This window comes from Cordyceps javanica, chromosome 4 (assembly GCF_051103115.1).
Source record: "Cordyceps javanica chromosome 4, complete sequence".
Lineage (NCBI taxonomy): Eukaryota > Fungi > Ascomycota > Sordariomycetes > Hypocreales > Cordycipitaceae > Cordyceps > Cordyceps javanica.
The window spans coordinates 1,914,004-1,934,802 of NC_139298.1; the positions used below are offsets into that span (position 1 = coordinate 1,914,004).

The 20,799-nt window shown below is 56.7% G+C and overlaps 5 protein-coding genes across 5 annotated transcripts; 3 read left to right on the forward strand and 2 right to left on the reverse strand.

Annotated features, from left to right (window-relative positions):
• Nucleotides 1-181: 181 nt before the first annotated feature.
• V2A60_006474 (uncharacterized protein) lies at nt 182-2,812 on the forward strand (the record flags this gene model as incomplete). Its single annotated transcript, XM_083257768.1, has 3 exons — nt 182-524; nt 633-833; nt 903-2,812. 3 exons carry the CDS (start codon nt 182-184, stop codon nt 2,810-2,812), a joined length of 2,454 nt encoding a protein of 817 aa, XP_083113894.1.
• A 1,042-nt stretch (nt 2,813-3,854) lies between these two features.
• Nucleotides 3,855-6,206, forward strand: V2A60_006475 (ankyrin repeat domain-containing protein; the record flags this gene model as incomplete). The annotated part of the gene is made up of 1 exon (XM_083257769.1): nt 3,855-6,206. The coding sequence occupies one exon, from the start codon at nt 3,855-3,857 to the stop codon at nt 6,204-6,206; it is 2,352 nt and encodes a 783-aa protein (XP_083113895.1).
• A 907-nt stretch (nt 6,207-7,113) lies between these two features.
• V2A60_006476 (uncharacterized protein) lies at nt 7,114-8,934 on the forward strand (the record flags this gene model as incomplete). Its single annotated transcript, XM_083257770.1, has 3 exons — nt 7,114-7,448; nt 7,535-8,131; nt 8,208-8,934. 3 exons carry the CDS (start codon nt 7,114-7,116, stop codon nt 8,932-8,934), a joined length of 1,659 nt encoding a protein of 552 aa, XP_083113896.1.
• A 544-nt stretch (nt 8,935-9,478) lies between these two features.
• Nucleotides 9,479-12,422, reverse strand: V2A60_006477 (uncharacterized protein; the record flags this gene model as incomplete). The annotated part of the gene is made up of 5 exons (XM_083257771.1): nt 9,479-11,853; nt 11,926-12,007; nt 12,062-12,140; nt 12,205-12,248; nt 12,330-12,422. The coding sequence occupies 5 exons, from the start codon at nt 12,420-12,422 to the stop codon at nt 9,479-9,481; spliced, it is 2,673 nt and encodes an 890-aa protein (XP_083113897.1).
• A 6,237-nt stretch (nt 12,423-18,659) lies between these two features.
• On the reverse strand, nt 18,660-20,321 carry V2A60_006478 (Homogentisate 1,2-dioxygenase; the record flags this gene model as incomplete). Its single annotated transcript, XM_083257772.1, has 2 exons — nt 18,660-20,013; nt 20,254-20,321. 2 exons carry the CDS (start codon nt 20,319-20,321, stop codon nt 18,660-18,662), a joined length of 1,422 nt encoding a protein of 473 aa, XP_083113898.1.
• Between the last annotated feature and the right edge of the window lie 478 nt (nt 20,322-20,799).

The window sequence follows — 20,799 nt, forward strand, 5'->3', positions numbered from 1 at the left end:
CCAAATTCGCTGGCCTGCCGCCGCCGCCGCCGCCGCCGCCGTTCGCCGCCGCAGATTTCAAATCCCAAAATCTCGCCTGCTACTCTTTGCATCCTCGTTCGCCTCTTGCACCGCAGCTTCTGCGCACCCGTTCCTATCTCAGGGCCGCTTCTTCGCAGCCCGCTCGCCCTTCTGCTTCGCCATGGCGCCCGTCAACGGCTCGTCCAAGCCGCGCAAGGCCGTTTCCGCCGCCGCTGGTGCTGCCTCTGCTCCTTTGGCGCCAGTTGCGGCGACGACGACCAGCAAGCCTGCGCAGAAGAAGCCCGTGGTGCCTGCCCTGCCACTGCCCTACATGAAGCGCCATGCTGCTTCGGCCTCGACTTCTGCCTCCTCCCCTGCCCCCTCTCATGCGAACAAGGCTGAAGTAAAGCCCGAGGACTCGCCTCAGGGAAAGCAGCACAAGCTGAAGGAATCCAAGCCTCACAACGACCACAGCTCCAAAGCCGCCGCTGGTGCGGAGCCAACGTCGGCCACCAATGGCCCGGGTAAGTTGTTCACTGAACCTGCTTTCCTCCCAAACGAACCTCGTTTGAGCTCTGCCATAATTTCCGACTTCGTTTTCAGGCCTGTCGCTTTACTAATACCAGCTTCAGAGCCCGTAAGCCCATCGCAAGCCCAGACCAAAGCAGCGTCAACCCCCAACAAGCAGCCACTCTCGCCCAACACCGAAACATCCAGCCGAGGCTCGACCGAAGCCGCTGCGACCGCCATACACGTCAACCAAGCAGAAACCCGCGCAAAGGATAACGCGGGTACCTCAGCAGGATCAACTGAGCAGAGAAGCAACAAGTCTAGTGAGTGCCATTGGCGTTGACGTGTACCCGCTGCCAGCCCCTCGCTTGATGCTAACGCCCGTGTGACAGGTGCCAACGCGACGAACAACAAAGGCCCCAAGTCGCGGCCCCCTCCCGCCGTATCGCCAACCAGATACCACATGCCTCCGCCTTTCCAGCCTGGTAATAGGATGCCCGGCATGCACGCCAACGATGACGGATCTAGGGGTCCTCGACCGCCTGCCCCCAATGGCCATGCCCATGTACACCACCAAGCACACCCCAGCAACAGCAGCTTGCATTTCGGCGGCTTCCACGAATCTCAAAGCTCCAGCCCGGCGCCTCCTCATTCTGGCGGTATCGCCCCGCCTCCGGGCATGCCATTCCCGGCTGGCCGCCAGCCGTTCGTGGGCCCGGGTGCTAATGGCTTTCCGCCTATGATGCCGTACGGTCCCGACATGATGCCTGTAACGACCTTTGACAATTACGGAAGACTTCCAATGGCCTACGCCCCCCCAGAGTCTTACCCGCCTTACCGCAACAACTACAACGCATCAGCACCTCATAGCTTTCACGACTCTCATTCTTCCATGGAAGAATTCAACCAGCAGCAGTACGCCGGTCGAGTACCTATGCACAATGGCGGTCCTGTCGCAGAGGAACAGCAGATGCAAGGAAACTCCGGTCGCATGCTTGCCCCACCCGAATTTCATCGCATGATGCCCAACCCTGGTGTGCCACCTCACATGGCGCCGCCAAGCGAGGATGCGGACCAGCTCGCCGGGTACACTCAGCAGCAGTTTGGAAATCCAGAGCTGTCTGATTGCTCTCTTGAACTCCGCTACCTAGATGATCGAGCGCCACCAGTCCGTATCGCTGGCCATCGATTCATCCTCAACCGATCGGCCGAATTGGCTTCGCTTTTGCGCCAGCAGATAGTGTCGCCGAGTCCACCCGACCGCTCTCAGCAGACCGTGCTGATCGAGACCAACAGCAAGTGGATTCGTTCCGATTCATTCTACATGGCAGCTCAGCGTCTCTACGGTTTGCCGCTCTTGCAGTATCCTGGCCCTCGCAATCACCACTCCGATTCGGGCGAGTTGACTGATGCCGGTTCAGCTGTCGAGCAGCTCGACTTCGCACTCTCCTACGCGGCCGCCGGCCAGCTCATTGGCTGGGTACCCGTCACTAAGCGTGGATGCGAGGTAGCCACCCATCTTATCGACTGGCAGACGATCGAGCGAGTTTTGGAGTTCGCCTTGGATGGCTACCGCGACCTGGGCACTCACAATACGTACCGATATGGCGAGGGCTCCAAAATCATTCTTGACGCCGTCGTCACTTTTATCGTGCACAACTTTCCACCTACTTTCGAGCTGGATGCTGAGGTGATTGCTCCCGTACAGTATGCGAGACTGCCCATGCATCCTCCACCGCCTAGCCGGCCAACTGCCCAGGCAACTGCGGCCGCCTTGGCGGAAGAGAAGCCGGTGGTACAGCTTGGCAAGGGACGACGCTCCCAGAAACTGACCAACATTCAGTTTGGTGACTTGACACTTACCGAAAGCAACCCTACTTCGGCAACCGAAACACCTAAGGCATCCCGCCCGGCACAGCCTGTCTCCCATGCCGTCTTGTCCCGAGTTTTACTCAACATTCCGTTCACGCAGCTCAAGATGATTTTGGAATCTTCCAGCTCGGGCAACGTTAATGGCTGGGCCAACGCCGAATCACGGTACCGCATTGTCAAGGCTGCAGTGGACGAGCGCGAGGCGCGCCGTATCAAAGCAGTTGATGCTGTTGTTGACGGACGGGTTCTGGATGCGGAGGAGCTGCGCGCCAGCCTGAGAGCTCCCGAGCCTCGCAACATGCCGCAATGGGGCGCGCTCGGCTGGCACGAGGAGATGCTGCCGTACGGGAATCCAGACGGCCCTTCTCTGGGACGCAAGTGGGTTCCACTGCCAGCACCACAGGGCGGTCCTGTTGCCGATTATCCTTGACGTGCATCTACCAGTGCGTCAAGCATGGACATGACGATATGATGATCCGCACATGCTGCAACAGACCGCGCAGTACATTGAAGTTGCGTTTGCGCCTGGCTAAGAAGAAAGGACAAAAGTTTCAGCATGATTTTGGCAACGATTGGGTTTTTATTTGATTATTGCATTTGCAACCGGCTTTGGCAGAACTATAGTAACTGCCAAACAAAAACAAAGACTGAAGAACGAACGCATCGTGTTATCTCAGTGACCACACCGGTCAGTGTCCCGGAGCAGTCAACTTTGTTGCTTACGACGGGGGATGTTTGCTTCCACAACAGGGTCATTGATGAGACTGAAATGCACAGAGTCTCTGGTGGGTATTTGAATACGGGGGAAGTCAGCTTGATATTCGTTGGCCAGTACTACGAAATGCTGAGCACGGCAGTGTGCTACGAAAATGGCGTCTGGGGAGGTAGTTGGGGTAACTGGGAATCGGAGGGGGGCCGTATTTGGGGGTATTATGTTCTGGAGAGACTCGATATGGTTCCTTATTAGAAACCATTTTTTTTTCATCTCGTTTTCCGCGTTATTTTGTCTTCTTCGGGAGGGATGGGATAACCAGGCAAGGCTAGTGGCTGGGAGACGACACTAGCCTGCATGTATTTACGCCGATATATCGCTTGAGTTGGTAACAGGCAGCATATCAATGTCTTCTCACGATAAATGTATGAATTGATTTGCTAGTGAACTTCGTCCGAGAACCTTTTGCCTTGTGCGTGCTCACCCAGTGGTTATGATGCGGTTTCCCGACGTCAGCACGTTGCTTACTTCGCAGCTCAAGGCGTAGCGCCGCCAGTCAGTTTGGCTGGCTGGCAAACCTGAAATGGGACGGGCATACAATCCCAAGGCTGGCCAACCAACCTTGCATGAAATTTAGGTCAGCTGGGTGATCATCTAGCCTTGTATTCTCCATTTTATCAACTTGAACGACCTCGGCTTGTATGCTCGTTCGTTTTAGCCCCCTCATATACACGCATACCTCCACGAAAGTAGGGAAAGAATGACCCCGCAGCGGCTCGACGACCTCGCCGCAGAGCTCATTGTGGATGTTGCCAGGCATCTATGGCTAGGCGACATGAGCCGCCTGGCACAGGCCAACCGGCGGCTGCACCAAGTCGTCGATCCTTTTCTCTACCTGACGGATTCGAAGCCGTACAACCAGTACGCGCTGTTCTGGGCCGCGCAGCACAACCTGTCTACGGTTGCCGAGCGCGCACTGCACGCCGGCACGCCAGCAGAGCCATACAACACCTGTCCATCGCGGCTGCGACCGTTTGGGCGGCCGCTGCTGACGACGGAGGAACTCGAGGCGGCCGCGCGCTGCCCGACGCTTCTGACCCCTCTTGATATCGCGGCAGCGGCGGGACACACCGAGGTGGCGGCCTTGCTGCTGCGACACCTGCCCCCGACGTCGGCTCAATGTATTGTGACAGCAATCAGACACGCAGCGTCAAACGGGCATGTGGAAACGGCAGATTTGTTTTTACGGCATACGGAGCACTCGAGCGAGCAGGTGGGCTACTTGGTCCGCGCCGCGTTCATGGCGGCGGCTGATGCGGGGCAGACGGCGGTGCTCGAGCGATTGCTCGAGACAGAGGAGGGCCCCGCGGCTGTGAACCAGTCTGTCAGTGGCTTTTCTTACCGGCGGGCCATGATGCGCGCTGCTGGGGCTGGTCATGACGAAGTTTGGGACCTCTTATTGTCTTCTCAGCCACTGGAGCTTGACACCAGCTTTACTGTCCAACATGCACTACTAGACGAAGCTTTGGGCATGGCGGTGACTGGTACAGGCTCCAGAGCTATCTGTGAGCTGGTCCAGAGATACATTAGCTTGGGTTACGATTGGAAACGTGAAGGAGAGCCAGAAAGAATGCTACAAGTGGCTCTCATGAAAGACAATGTTCCCCTCATGGAGCTCTTACTCTCCTATTCATCGGAAGAGCAAAGAAATCGAGAAATACTTGTCCAAAGTTTCAGGAGCAATAATTGTCTCAAGGTCCGTAAGATGTTATTGCATCGTGACATTCCGAGCAGCGTTTGGGAGCAAGCGTTTGAGAAGGCTCTACGAGAGAGACGCGTCGACGAAGCTCGGCAGCTAATCCCGGCCGCAATTGACGCTGGCGAATACGTCCTCGAGGACGGGCCTAGAATGCTGCTTCATGCTTGTGCTATGGGATTTCTCGAGCTTGTCGAGCTTCTGCTGTGGCATGCTTTGGATTCAGAGGCTAGGGACATTTTCAAACATGCGCAGTCGATGAACCTCGGCGGGCTAGGGATGTTACAGTTACTGATGGCTCCTGGGAGAGGCAATGAGCGTCTCGCTATTGCGAGAATACTGCTCGAGGCTGGCGTTGATCCGAATAAGCGCGCGAATGTAGGGGTCGAGGCCGGATCGCCACTGAGCCGAGCGTGCATATACGGTCTGCGAGAGATTGCCCAGCTCTTAATGGAGCATGGTGCTGATGTTTTAGAGGTAGATGCACGCGGTGTTAGCCTTCTTCACACTGTGTGTACGGAGAACCCAGACGTCGTTCTCATAAAAGAGTTGCTGGCGCGCGGCGCCGACGTGATGGCCAGAACCGCGGGCGGGGCCACGCCGCTTCATCATATGTGCCTGGCGGGATACAACAGGCAAACAGCCATGAATTCGGTGAATAGATACCAAGCCGCCAAGCTGTTAATTTCTCACGGCGCGGACCCGAATGCGGGCAATCTCGCCGGCACGACGCCTCTCCATTTTGCGTGCGGCAACACGCCACACAAAATGGACCTCGAGGATGCTAAAGTTGTTCTTGCCCTGCTGGAAAGCGGCGCAGACATTGAAAAGCCGAACAGCGGGCACAAGACCCCTCTCTTCCTAGCATGTTCGGCTTTGAACCACCCCGTCGCCTCGATTCTGCTGGCGCAAGGGGCCGACCTGTCATCACGGACGCTCCATGGGTTCGCCGACCGGTTGAATGAAGTGGTCCTCGACGAGTTCATCGACTGCCACACGCACGAGATGGCGAAGCTCTTGCTTGCCCACGGGGCCGACCAGGCCATGCTGCGGCATGCGATGCTGCTGCCCATCAACGACCGCAGGGTCGGGTTTGAGACGTTGCGGCTACTGATGATGCATGGAGGTGCTACCGACAGAGACACGCCGCTCCTTTTCCAGAAAGATGATCAGAGGTCACACTTACGCACAGTGGTGTTGGCAGAGGAGCTTGGAATGGTGAAGGATGAAGAGCTTGCGAATGAAGTCGATGATATGAGCCCGTGCGTGGTGCTGGCATGGCCCCGCGAGCGGAGGAAGAAGGCGCCCATCGCGGACGAGTACGATGGTGAAGACGATGAAATACTGTACTACTAAGAAGACGCTACAGAAGCTAGCCCGACATTGAACAGCAAGATGGACTCTGGGAAGGGGGCCGGCGACATGCTTCCTAGCCATATAACAATGCGTCCTGTGCCTAATTATATCAATGATATATGATGAAATGAATGAGCAAGTGAGTCTGTCAGGCAGAGGACAATGTGTACATGACTACGTCACTGTGTAGCTAGCTAACAGCCGGTATTCATTGTCCAACCCCAGACAGCTCATCCCCACACTTTGTGCTTATAGCGTCCCTTTAGGCCCTTGCAGCTGCACCTGTAGCCGAGGCTGGCTTATTCTGGCCTGCTTGTGATTAATTGGTAAAAACATTAATAACATTCCAATCCCGCCGGGGGACCCTCCAGTGTTTTTCTCCTCTCCTTGCTGTCGCGACGTTATCGCGAGGTCTGACTCGTCTTATTATTCTGCCCGTCCGATCAGCCGTACGAAATCCTCCTCCCCTTCCCCCCCTTTTTTTTGTCTTCATTGTCCGATGGAGAGGTGATTTAGCCGAAGCCAAATCAAGGGTTGACTAGAGAGACAGCCGTGTCTCGTAACCAACTCGTGTGCTGCAGGGACCTGTCTGTCACCTGCACCCCCGTTTCCTGTGCCTCGGGATAAGCACAGCCAACTCGCATCAGCATCGCACATAAGCTCAGCCCTCTACGCATACAGAAACTCCGCGACCGAGAGAGAAGACGACAAGAAAAACAAAAAGAACAACGCAATTAAAAAAAAAAGAGAGGCCGGAGACGAGAGCCCCATTGGAACTGTACTTCTAGCTCTTGGTCCCTTCCTCCTCCCCCCCCGCTCGTCCACTCTTCACCAAACAATCGATAGGAAACAATAGAAAAAGGAAAAAAAAAAAAACAAGGACTGCAAGAGAGAAATAAGACAAAAGATGTCGTCGCCGGATGGAGGGAGCTCTGGGGGCCGCCCTCGACGAGTCTCATCCGCCGCAGGAACCATCGACCCCGTGATGCGCAACACGCTACGGTACACGGTCTCGGCGCGCGAATACGCAGCCTTGCACAAATACATCATTGCGCGCTCCAAGACGCTGCGCCGCAACGCGCCGACGCCCGCCGCCGTCGAGAAGAGCCTGGCCCCGACCGCGACCAGTGCCGGGAGCGACTACAATGCAAAGGCTGTGAGGCATGCCCTGCGCGTGTTTGTGGCCTCGTGGGTCGGCATGAAGGGTTATGAGTTTGTCACGAAGAAGCTCTCCAAAGATGGGTGAGTATGTGTGTGCATGTGTGAAGTGCGCGCGCACACTGAAGTCGACAGAGATGCTAATTTATTCTGGTGAATGACAATTCTAGCCGCGCACCCGCGCAGAAGCAGCCGTTTTACAAGTCGCCCGCGCTGCGACTCTCCCTCTCGTTGTCGAGCATCCTCTTCCTCTACCGCCTGCTCTTCCGCTTCCTCACGCGCCTCCGCGTGCACCTGCTGGAGCCCTCGGTCGAGCCGTTTCGCCGGCGCAACCCGCGCACCGCCGCGGCGCTCACGTCGCCGTACGCGCCCGCCGTCGGCGCCTCCTTTGCCGGCCTGGCCTTTGGCATCTACCCGTCGCCGCCGATGCGCGCCGGCGTCGCCCTCTGGCTGCTCTTCAAGGCGCTCGAGTACGGCTGGGACCTGGCCGAGGGGGAGGGCCTCGTCTGGGGCACGAAGCAGGGCAGGAAACGCGAGCGGCCCTGGTGGTTCGGCAGCTGGCTGCTCCAGCCGCTGGCCTTTGGCCAGCTGCTCCACGCGGCCGTCTTTGACAAGGACTGCTTCCCCGAAAGCTACGGCAAGTTCATCTGGGGCAACTCGCCCGTGTACCTGCACGGTCGCCCAGAGGGCTACCCGACGAACCTCAAGTGGCCAACCAAGGACGACGTCGTCGCTAGCCTGTCCGAGATGGCGCGACTCAACTGGCCGTACGTTGGCTCTCCCCCCCCCCCCCCATTTGATCGCATCCAACGCGCGCGCATTCGCTAATTTGAGACCCAACAGACCATTCATCTCTCCAACCATGTTCCCCAACAAGAAGAACATCCTCCCGCCCACAGTCACGGCCGTGTCGCCGCTGACGTCGCAAGCGCACCCGCTCATCACGTCGCTCTCCTGCGCGGCCCTCCACCCCAGCGACCCGTCGTGCACGCGCACCTACCTCACCTTCTGGCTCAGGTCGTTCCCGCCCGTGGCGCGCTTCTTCGTGCTCTTCTACTCGGCCATGACCATCGTCCCCGGCTTCCGCCGCTTCTACCACAGCCCCATCACCGGCCTGCAGCGCATCCTCTCGCGCTCCGCCCGCATGACGGCCTTTGTCACCGGCTCCCTGTCGACCGCGTGGGCCTCGATCTGCTTCTTCCAGACCTACCTGCCGCGCCACCTGCTGGCCACCCAGCGCTTCTTCCTCGGCGGCTTCGCCGCCGGCCTGTGGGCCTGGATCGAGCGCAGGCACGGCCGCATGGCCTTCCTCTACAGCGCCCGCGCCAGCGTCAACTCGCTCTGGAAGGTCGGCGCCAAGCGCCGCTGGTGGCGCGCCATGAAGGGCGGCGACCTCTGGGTCTTTGTCCTCGCGCTCATGATCACCGGCGTCGTCTACGAGCGCGACGCCAAGGCAATACAGCAAAACTCCTTCCGCAAGGGCGTCAGCTGGGTGCGCGGCGAGGGCTGGAGAGACTGGGCTATAGAGGAAGACGAGGAGGAGGACGGGACCAGGGAGAAGGAGGAGTAAGTAGGTGAGGCGTTTGCCAAACACGGATGGAACGCATAATGTGGCGAGTTTTGATTACACTGTACATGTTTTTTTTTCCTATGGAGCCTTTGTGCGTGTAAGGAATCGGGAGTTGAGGGAGGCGAGCTGCATTATCACGACTACTTGAACACTCAGGTCATTATCCCCTTTTTGTTTTCTGCCTCGGCGTCACTTGAAACAGTACATTAGCGACGGACTATCGAGATAGCACCGAACGTATGAGCTGGTAATAAAGCACATGAATCAACTCTCTGTGACACTATTCGTGATGGTGTCGTGATGATTGTCGGTAAGAGCATGGTGAATAGGCAATTTGTTTATATATTTTTGCTTATTATATAACTAGATAGTAATATCGTGAGGCAACTATCCCCCCTCCAAGAAAAAGCATTCATATCCAAGCCACATCTCCGTCCGCTTCGTTGCTCAAACAATAAGAACCAAAGAAAACACGTCAAGTCCATCACCACCCAAATAGTTACGCCAAGGAAGGGTATGCGGCGAACCGGGCCAAACACACAGCTTAAGGAGCAGGAATCTTGGAGTTGCTCCACCACGGGTAGAAGCGCTCGCCCTTGGCGAGGTGGTGCAAGGTGCAGGCCTTCTTCTCGCACCCGACAGACGCCTGGTTATTGCCCCACCACTCAATCTCCTTCTCGGCCCACTGGACGGAGAAGAGCATGATGATGGCGGAGATGGCAATGGCGGCCGACAGAGAGGCGGAGAGGACAAAGTTGAACTTGGACCAGAAGGCGAGGTAGCGGCCGCGGATGTAGATCCACGAGAACCAGGCGACGGGGACGGCGGGCCAGGCGAAGGAGAAGCTGTAGGGAGTCCACTGGAGGGAGCCGGCAATGGCCGCGACGATGTGGACCTGGCGGAGGGCACGGCTGTTGGGCATGGCCTTCTTCAGGCCCCAGGAGGCCAGGACGAGGAGGATGCCGATGGGGAAGCCCATCAGCAGCCAGCGGTACTGACCGTCCTTGCCAAACACCTTGATGGGGCCAATGGTGCCCCAGAGGACGGACGCCGTGAAGAAGGTGTTGGGGCCGGGGCAGGTGAAGCGCATGGGGGCGTTCTCCTGGCAGACGTTCTTGAGGTCCATCTGGAACTTGAGGACGCCCGTGCAGACCAGAGTGGAGATGAAGGTGGCGAGCAGCTGGCCGGCAAAGGTGACGCGGGGAGGGATCTTGACGTAGTGGGCAATCTTCAGATCGTTGGCAAAGGACAGGGCGTGGGCGCAGGTGACGTAGCCGTACGACTTGAAGAAGTTCATGGCGAGGGCGTTGCCCTCGACAATCATTCCGCCGATGAACTCGGCGAGCACGTTGAGGGTGACCTCGATACCGGTCATGGCGGCCACGATGCCGACAGGGACGACGAAGATGAGGCAGAGAAGAATACCGTAGAAGACGACACCGACGGACGTGTAGGTGGGCCAGACGGCGATACCGACGATACCAAAGACGATGGAGATGATGAGGGTGCCAAAGTACCACCACTCGGACACTTCGGGGTACACAGCCATGAGGCGGTTGTGAACATCCTGGTACTCGCCCTCGTTGGCGCGGATCGTGTCGTCGGCGGCTCCGTCAACAGTGTTGGTATTGTTGCTGCTGTTGCTGCTGCCTCTCTTCTTCCACTTGAACCCTTGCCAGAGGTTCTTGAAACCCATGGCCAGTTCATAGCGGTGGTAGAGAATGACGTGGGTGACAATGGCGGAATAGACGGCAAAGAAGAAGCCGTACACAAGAGAGTTGCCAGCAGTCATGTAGGGGGCAGAGTAGGCCCTGTACTTGGCATCGTCGTACATGCCGTGCTCGTCGAGGGTGCGCGAGACGTTGTACAGCTTGCCGTAGTGGTCGTAGATGCGGTTGGAGATGATGGGGAGGTAGCCCGTGTTCCAGGTGTTGCTGTACCAGACGCCCGCGATGAAGAGGCCGGTGATGAACATGCCGGCGACGGCGTTGAAGGTGGAGAAGGAGGGAATCATGAGGGGGTCGGTGGTGAAGCAGATGACGTTCCAGTCAAAGGTCGGGACGGGGTTGAAGAGGCCCAGACCGTTCTTCATGCCCGTCAGGATGCTGAGGTTCAGGTTGTCGGGAGCGATCCATGTCATCCAGCTAAAGTAGGAGAGCACCGAGAAGATGTAGTTGGGGAACCAAAAGTAGACAAACATGGCGCCAAAGGTGACGAGGAAGAAGTTGTAGCGCGAGATGTGCCAGAGCTTCTTGAACGGACCCGGGACGCTGTGGTTCTCCTCGTTGTGGAGGGCCGAGTTGAGGGAGATGGTGACGAGGGACGAGGGCCACACGCAGTACGACGGGTAGACGAGGAACTTGCGGGTCAGGCCGGCCAGGCCGTAGCCGATGAAGTTGGTGGCAAAGGCGTTGCAGAACATGTAGCCAAAGGAGCGGGCGTACTGCTGGTTGAAGTACTGGGGCAGCACCTGGACCCAGACGATGTAGGCGGTGTAGGGCGTGCTGCGGGACGTGTTGGCCATGATGGCGATGAGCATGTGCTCCTTCTTGTTGAAGCGGCCGGGGTTGAGCGGGATCGTCGTCTTGGTGAAGGGGAGGGGAATGTCGGCGTTGGGCATCCAGCGCTCCCAGGCCTTGCCGATCGGGTAGGCGAGCAGCTGGGCGACGTTGGTGTCGAAGCGGATGCTGGGGTAGCGGATGCTGAAGAGCTGGTTCACAAAGGCGAGGAAGACGGAGAAGATGATGCCGATGCTCCACGCGCGGATGGTGGACACGGGGAGCGACGGGTTGTCGTGGTTGTCCACGGCGGCGCGGACCTCGGCGTAGGGGCTGTTGTTGGTGATGAGGGCTGCCTCGAGCTTCATCTCCTGGATCAGGCGCTCGTGCTTCTCTGCGTTCTCGGCAATGTCCTCCTTGGCTGTTTGGCAAGCATCGGGTTAGCTACAAGGTTGTCTCTTGTGACTCGTTAAAAGGGGGGTCTAGGCCGTACCGAGGAATTCCTTGATCTTCTGCAGAGTAACAAAGGGAAAGTTGGGATCGCCGTCATGAATAAGAACGACGTTTCTCATCAGCTAATACCGTGTTAATCAATGAAAGAAGCCATGGGTGAGGCAGTATCAGCCTACCTTTTGGACCGTCTCCAGGGTCATGGAGGCTGCGACCTCCTTGGCCTCCAAGATGTCATCTTCTGTGGCGTTGAGATGGCTATCAAAGTGTTAGTTGTATTGACTTTCCATTGACGGTGTGCCAGAGGAGAACTCAAACTTACCCTTCAATGGTCTGAGTACGGTGCATGTCTTCCTCCTCGTAGAGCTTGGCGAGAATGAAAGGTTAGTTACGGGGGAGCTTTTGCCGGGTTGCACAAGAGGAAAAAAAAAAAGAAAAAATCCTCACCACTTCAGTCATTTCCTGCTTCTCACCAAGAACACCGCCATTGTTCGGATCCTGGGGGCTAATATCCCGCGGCTCATTTACAGATCTCGCCATGATGAGAATTTCCCGTCTCCTGGGTCCAGGAAAGGCACACGCAAAAGAAAAGGACCTCGGGGCCAAGGTATGAAGAGGTTGACACAGGAGAGGAATACAAGCGAACGTCGCAGATGGTGAAGGGGCGGGAGTTGTAAGCATCATATAGTAAATTCAAAAATGGCAGGGCTGGCCGGGCCCAGCAACGGTCACTTCATCTTGCCTCCCCCCCCCCCGCCGCCTCTCCCCGGGAAGGTAGAGAGGGAGTGCAGCGCCAAGATCGCGGGGGGGTGTCGCATGGCTGAAAAGAGGCGACAATACTACGGTGGGGAATGCGTGAGCGAACAGCAAGAGATCTCGGAGTTGAGCTTCCTCAAAGGGTGTAGACTGCCCAGGCCCTAGACGAGCTGGGGCGTACAGAGAACCTGGTTGCCAAGGGACCTTCGGGGGACTTTGTGGTTTGTGGCACACTCTGGAGCAAGGCTGTCCTGATGACTGCAGAAACAGAGGCATACATACTGTTACTGTACATACATGGCTGTTCAACTTGTGCTCAAGTTACTCGGTGGCCACTGGGCAAGTACTGAACTCGGCTACTGGTTTGGATCTGGACCGACTTGCGTGCCGGCACGGACCTATCGCGCAACATTCATGACACTTTTTTCAATGACGGACACTCTTTTATCTTTACCGACATTGGCAACGCACTCCTGGGTCTGTCGTCTTGGACGGTATAATAATGCTCACTGTCACTCGCACTACAACTGTTTCCGACTGTGGCAGGAATGTCAATGTCTGGAACTTTTGAGAAGCGCCCTCCTTCCGCCACACGAACCAACCAGGCCTAATCTGATATTGCGCGAGTTGGGGCTTGCTCGCGCTAATAAATGCTAAAAGCACTGAAGATCGATGGGCTCCAGCAAAAAAAGGCTAGATGCGCGCGAGCTTATCTTGGGCCTAATAGTGACAGCCTGACAGGCTGCTGCTCCGGCATTCTTAGTTAGTTAATCCACATGCACCACGCTACCTACTACAAGTTACTGGTACACTTGAATGGCAAATGGATGCAGCGTCATCATGATCTGTCTCCATCCCCCTCGTCCCCCGTCCAGGGGTGCCTTGTTGCCTCGCCTAGAGGCTAGAGCTGAGGACTGGCTAGCCACCCGCCGCAGCAATAATTGAGGCTGAGAAGGCGACGGGAACTTCTGCTAGAGGACAGCGTCATGGGGGAAAGGGAGGGGAGGGAACCTTTGCCACAGCGCGTGATGCCATTCCCAATCTACAAGGGGAGAGGGGCAAAGGAGAAAAGGAGAAGCCAATCATATTTTTGCTGCAGGAAATAACGAAAAAAAAAAAGAGAAAAGAGAGGAATGCAGAGAGGAGACTCCGTACATGATTAGATAGTTCAAGTAGATAGTCAAGGAAGGCTTGGTGGTGCTACGCACACTACTGGCGTACTGATAGCTCCCTCTCCGTCAGCGGTCTAGAATGGAGACGTCGGCTCGGCATTGTCTTGGCCCTGCGCCCGCCCGCGCGAGAGAGAGAGAGAGAGAAGTGAAGAGAAGGCGGGAAAAAAGCCCATCCCAAGCCCCCCCAGGCCCAACCCATTCTGGAAAGGGAGGAAAGGGGAGGGGGGGCAACTTTGGCCGCAACCCGAGCTGGTCAAAAGACCTTTTGCTGCTGGTACTATTATTGAATGCTGGCGGCGCCCGCCCAGACGGAAGCACGGCGAGGAACTCTTTTTTTCGACCGAAATCGTGGGTTCCGATGCCCGTGGCTGCTTTTGCTTTCGGAGGACGAGTCCAATCCGGGACAGCCGAAAGAAGAGATGGCCTACCTACCTACCTACCTACTTACCTGCCTGCGGTGGCGGGATCAGTTTTATTTCTTCTGAGCGATGCCATCTCTGGGCAAAAGAGGTCTGCTACTTGGACTTGTTGCAGCAAGGCTACATGGAGCATCGTTGACGCATTTTACTGCGGGAGACAAGTGCTGACCCTTTTTGCCGCCCAGCAGATCGCGCCACCAATCCGGGCCTTTTGGCGAGCGCCTTTTCTTTCCTGCCATTTTTTTTTTTTTTTGGGGGTTTCGTTTATTTTTTTTTTCATCATGCGCCCGCGCCTGCATAACACCATCAAAAAGTCTTTCGGCACTACTCCGTACTAAACCTGGCAAAGTACGGCTCCAGCACCAAAGGATGAGAGAGTCGAGCAAGCCACTCGGCCAATCTTTTTTCACAAGCCAGCCAGTGAATCCATCCGCATTAGTACTGAGCAGGCCAGGCAAATTAAGGTTATCCGGTTAGGGGACCATTAGTGCGCCATGGCGTGTATGACCTGGCGCAATTCTTCCCCCCTCCATGCCTGTTCCTTCTTACACACCTTCTTCTTCTGAGACAGCACACGCACACGCACACGGCACATAGCCCTTCAGCTCCAGCCCTGTAATCTTGTCAGCTTTTGCCGAGTAAGCATTGTCATGTCAGACATAGCAACGTCGTGGACAAGAAGGAGAGACTTTTGCGTGCGCGACTCTAGCGAACATGTCGGGGTGAGACAGCTCGGAGTTTGTTGCGAGATATGGGCAAATGTTGGTAGGCCGAGGGAGGGCTTGCTTCCCGCCGCTATCGCCCCCAAAAAAGAGAAAAAAAGACACCAACGCCCGCCCATCCCGGACAAGCCCCAGAACTAGTTAGATTGCATCTTGGCGGATGTCGGGGACGATGGCCATTGGGCGGACGGTGGACAGGAACTTTTGTATGCTGCATTGCTGCTCCCCCATGTCCCATCGCATCATAAGCGCAAGAAAAATGGGAACCTGCGGCGCGCCGGCAAACAACCTCTCTGCAAATTCAACTAATAACACCGCAGGCAGGCTCCATCCAGACCGGCCTCTTCCTCCGACCGGTTTGTTGTGGTCACAAGGGGTCGCATTTCGCCGAGTTTGTTGCTGTGGTCCCCGTGTAAGTTGGCTGGATTTCTCCAGAAACCGTTTCGGGGACCGCTACTTATCCACCCCCGCGTTGGGAAATAAATGAAAGGAGCGAGATTCTCATCTCGTAACGGAATTCAAACGGCTACTGAAGAAGCCAGCTCCTCATGGCTCGTTTATCAGGAGGGCACTGCCTCCCCCCGGCCCCCCCCCCCCCCTCCTGCTTCTTGGCACGCCCACCCAGTGGCAGAGATGAATGCGGGAAAGATGCTCGCATGGAAGCAAGGTGATGAGCAGCTTGGCACGCAACTTTCTTCAGCTACCTCTGCAGGGCGTTGCTGCCGATGATACCTTGGCTCCTGGTTGTCTCACTGAACCGAGGCTCCTCTCAGCTTTTACGCGGCGAGGCTGCGAGGCTCTGGGCTTCATGTCGATGATCATCTAGAGATTTGCGTTTCCAGTCCATGGTATCAGTAAGCTGGATGAGTATAATACAGTCGTCCCCCCCTTTCGCACCAGCCCGATAAGTAGATTTTTTTTTCCGCAATCAGTGGCGTCCGGCCCTGTCCAACAAGTCCAGTGTGCCACTTTGATAAAGGGACGGACAGTGGTCGCCACCCCCCCCCCCCCCCCGCGGCCGGGGGAGGCGGCGCCTCATTGACGTTGGAGAAAGAAAAGGAGCATTGGTCCTTTTGGGGCGGTACTCTACGGCTCATGACGGCATTGTGTACTCTGTATACGCAAATGCCCAAAGGAGTCTGAAAAGAAAACTCAAACTGGCAGAACAGAGCAGCTCTGCCCAGTCCCAGTGGCGTTTGGAATTGGTTGGGTAGAGAAGCGCCCGAGCAAACAAGTAGAAAAAACCTAAATTTTCCAATCTGGGCCAAGAAAGATGAATTTCACTTTTTCCTATTGTCCCATATCGCCCTCCAGTACGGAGTACTCCGTAGTTATCTACTTACCATGCCAGCTATAGGTTGAATGCCAGCCTCAGATCGCCCGCCCAGTCCTCATTGCCAAGTCTTTGCCCTCCCTTGCCCTCCCCACACATACTCTCTGACGAACAACAAGGCGTTTATCTATAGCACCATGTTCTTTTTCCAAACAAAGGGTATCCGTCTCAAAAAGGAAGGAGCAAAGCGTGAGCTGGAAACGAGGCTGCTTGGCATACCTCGGCGTGGTTCGTGGTTCGTGGCGAGGAGGCGTTTGGTCGTTCCTTTGGCAAAACGCCATGCAGTTGCTGATATCTAATAGCTAATAGCTAATAGAAATACCAGTCCGCCCTTGTCTCGGGATCTTTTGTCCCTATCAGGCGGCAATAGCGGTGTCAGGCTGGCTTGGCCTCGGTCGTGTCGTGCCGGGGGAAGGGAAAGGGGAGGGCCATGCGCCAGGAGGCGCGCATGGATGCGTCCCGAGTAAACGAGCAACCAAAGATGGGTTGGGATTTTTTTACGTCAAAGATTTGAAAGTATTTGGTTTTTTTTATTGTCATGGGGGAAGAAGGAGATTGAAGCCATGCATTTCAACGCCCCCGTCAAAGGATCAATGGACTAGGAAAGCCCACGATGGCTGCCTTGCCAATTTGCTGTGCATGGTCATTGGTAGCTGCATAGGCGGTGCTTGGGGTTACATTGATCGGAAAGATGGCAAACAATAGACACATGACACTGGGCAGCGGCACCTGAGCAATCTCAAGCCCTTCATAGTACTGTTCTACATGTAATTGCGAGGTTGTGTGGTGCTCTGCTTAAACGTCCTACCTGGGGATCGCGGGGAGTAAGAGTCACCGCCGACAGCGAATTCGTGCCATCCCGCCAGGATATACGGCTTCACATTACAATGGTATAGTCCGCGGGATCCGTCGCCAAAGGTTGAGCTGGTCAATGGCGTACTCTGGTCATATTGTTCGCGTATAGCAAGCGCATCTTCGGGGCCACCCACCTCATACCTTCATCGTCATTTGAGTGGAATGAAAATGGCCGCAGGATTTGCAAAAGGGAAGCGGTGTCGACAATTGGTCCGTCTCTTCACTCGACCTCCTGCTGACTGACTGACTCGTCATCTGGGCCCCGAGTACTTTGGCGAGAGCAACTTGCTGGCTTAGACCGGCATTCACACAGCTTCATGCCGGGCTACAGCAGTGGGATAATGCCAAGACAGCATGGAGAATTACAGATGAGAGTTTGAACAGGCGTATCTCTTCAGAAATTCGCGTCCACGCTGGTCAACCTGAACCTTGGTCCGGTTTCATCGGGGATCTCGTGAGTCCCTCCTGTCGAACAGCAATGACTAAAGAGTCGTACGGCAGCCATGAAATGTATCATCCATCCAAATTGGCTATTCTCGTCAACGGTTCTCCGACATATCGTCCCTCCTTCAAACGATGCCGTCTGCTACCGAGGCGCGCATCCTCGGTTTATGCACCGCCCGCCCGCCCGCGCCCACCCGGCCGTCCCAGGAAACATTATACGGATCCATGCTCTTCTACCAACGTTCCTGATATACTACAGGCATGAGTAACGCTGCTCAATCCAGCGGCTTGTGCCCGGTCTGCGGAGCGTACGCTCGAGAGGACTGTCGACTGCTCGGCATTCGTGAGAACGGCCGTCTTGATGCATACGCATCAAAGTCAGGGGCAAGCCGAGAAATCGGTGGAGCACCCGCCGCAAGCACCAAACTCAGCCGTGTCTAGGGAGTATTTCCAGTACGTACGCATTGGTATAGATACATGTATACGAGAAGCTGGAGCTGAACGTTTCGGCAGAGGACAGACAGGTGGACCTTTTCGTCCGACCGGGAAGCCCCCCTCCGGCCGCGGGGCTGAGGCCGGCAGCTATGCAGAGTCTCTCAGGGGTGCAGGCCCTCTTGTCCGTGCTGGTCGAAAAAAGCCATGACTAGTTACTCCGTACAATGACATGCTTCTCGCAAGGGATTAGTCAGTGAGGGACTTGGGCTTGTAATTAGGAATTGGGTTCGTAGGCGCAGGATGAGGCTTCACTTGAGCTAGTTCATGTGCCCTTGTCAAGATGTACCAATAGCCAGTGACAGAGCGGGAACCAGGTCAAATCATTGCGCTCCTTTTTGCTGTTGTTCAAGTAATTTCATTTCAAGCGTAGTCTAGTGGTCATGTTTGTCGTACAGCGCAAGCTCATTTCTATGTACAATTTATAGATTCCCCCTTTCCGCCTTTGTGCCGTGAAAACGAGGTCCATTCGTCGAGCGTGGAAAGAAAAAAAAAGAAAAGAAAGTCCGCCAAAAAAAAAATGCTGATCAAAGGTCCGCTGCCCAGCTGAAATACCTCTTCTTTTTTTAGCCTGCCTCCCCCACTTACTCCAGGAGGTGACTCCGGACCGTCTTGTCCTCGGGCATCTTCCAATGCGTCTGGACACCGCCCCAGCTCTCCTCGCTGTAGCCCTCCTGGACCTTTTTGCAGGTGCGCAGCCCCCACTCGGTGACGCCGACCATGAGGCACGTCTCGAACATGAAGGCGCAGCTGCCGGTGCCGACCTTGACGGGCTTGAGCTCGGCCTCGCGGGCGCCCTCGTTGCTCTCGGCGTCCGGGCCGTGACCGCTCATGACGTTGTGGAGGCTCGCGCCGCCGGGCACGAAGCCTCCGGCGCCGGCCTTTTTCGCGTCGTAGTCGCCGCAGATGAGGCCCATGAACTCGGCCATGGTGTTGCGGTGGTACCAGGGCGGGCGGAAGGTGTCCTCGCCGACGAGCCAGCGCGGCGGGAAGATGACAAAGTCGGCGACGGCGGTGCCGGGGGACGGGCTCGGCGCGGACAGCACCGTGAAGATGGACGGGTCCGGGTGGTCAAAGGTGATGGTGCCGACGGCGGCGAAGCGGCCCAGGTCGTACTTGTAGGGGTAGTAGTTGCCCTGCCAGCCGACGACGTCAAAGGGCGTGTGCGCCTGCGTCGTCGCGAAGAGGGTGTTGTTGAACTTGACCGTCACCGTGTACTGGGCGCCGCCCTCGGAGGCGGTGGCGCCGGCGTCGGCGTCGAAGCTGGCGACGGGCGCCTGGAAGTCGCGCGCGTTGGCCAGGCCGTTGGAGCCGATGGGCCCGAGCTCGGGGAGGTGGAAGTGGCCCTCGTAGAGCTCGAGGGCGTAGCCGCGGGCGGCGCCCGACGGCAGCCGCACCTGGTACTTGACGCCGCGGGGGATGACGGCAATCTCCATGGGCCGGACGAGCAGCCAGCCCATCTCGGTGCGGATGTCGAGGTCGCCGTCCTGCGCGACGATGAGCAGGTCGCCGTCGGCCGAGTAGAAGGCGGCGTGCTCGTCCATGCTCTTGCCGGCGGTGAAGACGTACATGCCGAGGCCGGACTTGAGGCTGGCGTCACCGGCGCCGGCGACGAGGCGCAGGCCGGACACGAAGTCGAGGTCCTTGGCCTCGTTGTGGTCAAAGGGATCCCAGCGCAGCTGGTTGGGGATGTAGTGCAGCTTGCTGGAGCCCTCGTCGAGCGCGGCACCGTCGACGCCGTTGGCGGCGGCCGTCTTCTCGGCGGGCGCGTACGGGGGGTGCGCGCACGACGGCAGGACGCGGTACAACCACGTCTGCTTGTTGAGGTGCCGCGGCGCCGTGAAGGCGGTGCCGGAGAGCTTCTCGGCGTAGAGGCCGTAGGGCGGCTTCTGCGGGTTGTTGTGGCCGATGGGAAGAGTGCCCTCGACGGCTTCGGACCTGGAAAGAGAAAAAGAAGAGTATTAGTGATTTGAGACAATGGTAGATGGAATAGGACAGGGCTTTGATTGCGCCGTCTTCTTCCTCTGTTTATTTGCATTTTGTCTTTCTTTTCTGGTTCGGGGCCGTGTGCGTGTCTCAAGTTGTTGGCCTTTTTTTTGGGTTTGAGACAACCATCAATCACGTTTGGCGAGAGAAACAGAGAGAAGAGGAGGCGAGGGCACGGAGCAGCGAGCTTACTCAAAGTGACATCCGAAGCCGTTTTGGTAACGGTACTTTTCCTTGGTGGCAAACTGTGTGACGGGCATCTTGAACAATTGGCGGTTCGATTTTCCTGGTTTCTCGAGAAGGATTGGCCAATGCTGCAACTAGAGATTGGGGGGAAGGAAAGCTAGGAAGGAGGGAAAGGAGATGGAGAGATTTTAAAACATCAGCGAGGCCCGCAAACAAAAATAGCTTATCGGTATATCACGAATGGCTATTCGCGGAGGAGCCCCAAACGTCATCAGTTTCGTGGAAGCTGTCTGCTTTGTCCCCTCCCCTCCGGCAAGCGGCCTCTCGACGCGCCCAGATTCCGCCGCGGGGAGTGCGGCCGGGATTCCGAGGGTAGCCGCGCATATTGGTGCGGGACTGATCAAGTCTGACCAAGCCGGAAAGACTTTTTTTTTGGTTGTGTTGGAGAGGTGGAGGAAGGATGGGGGAGGGGCTCGGTGGCGGCGCCCGGTGTTTCCGCCCGGCGCAAACCAGTCCACTTGGAGGGGGAGGGGGAAGAGTGCTAGTGTACTA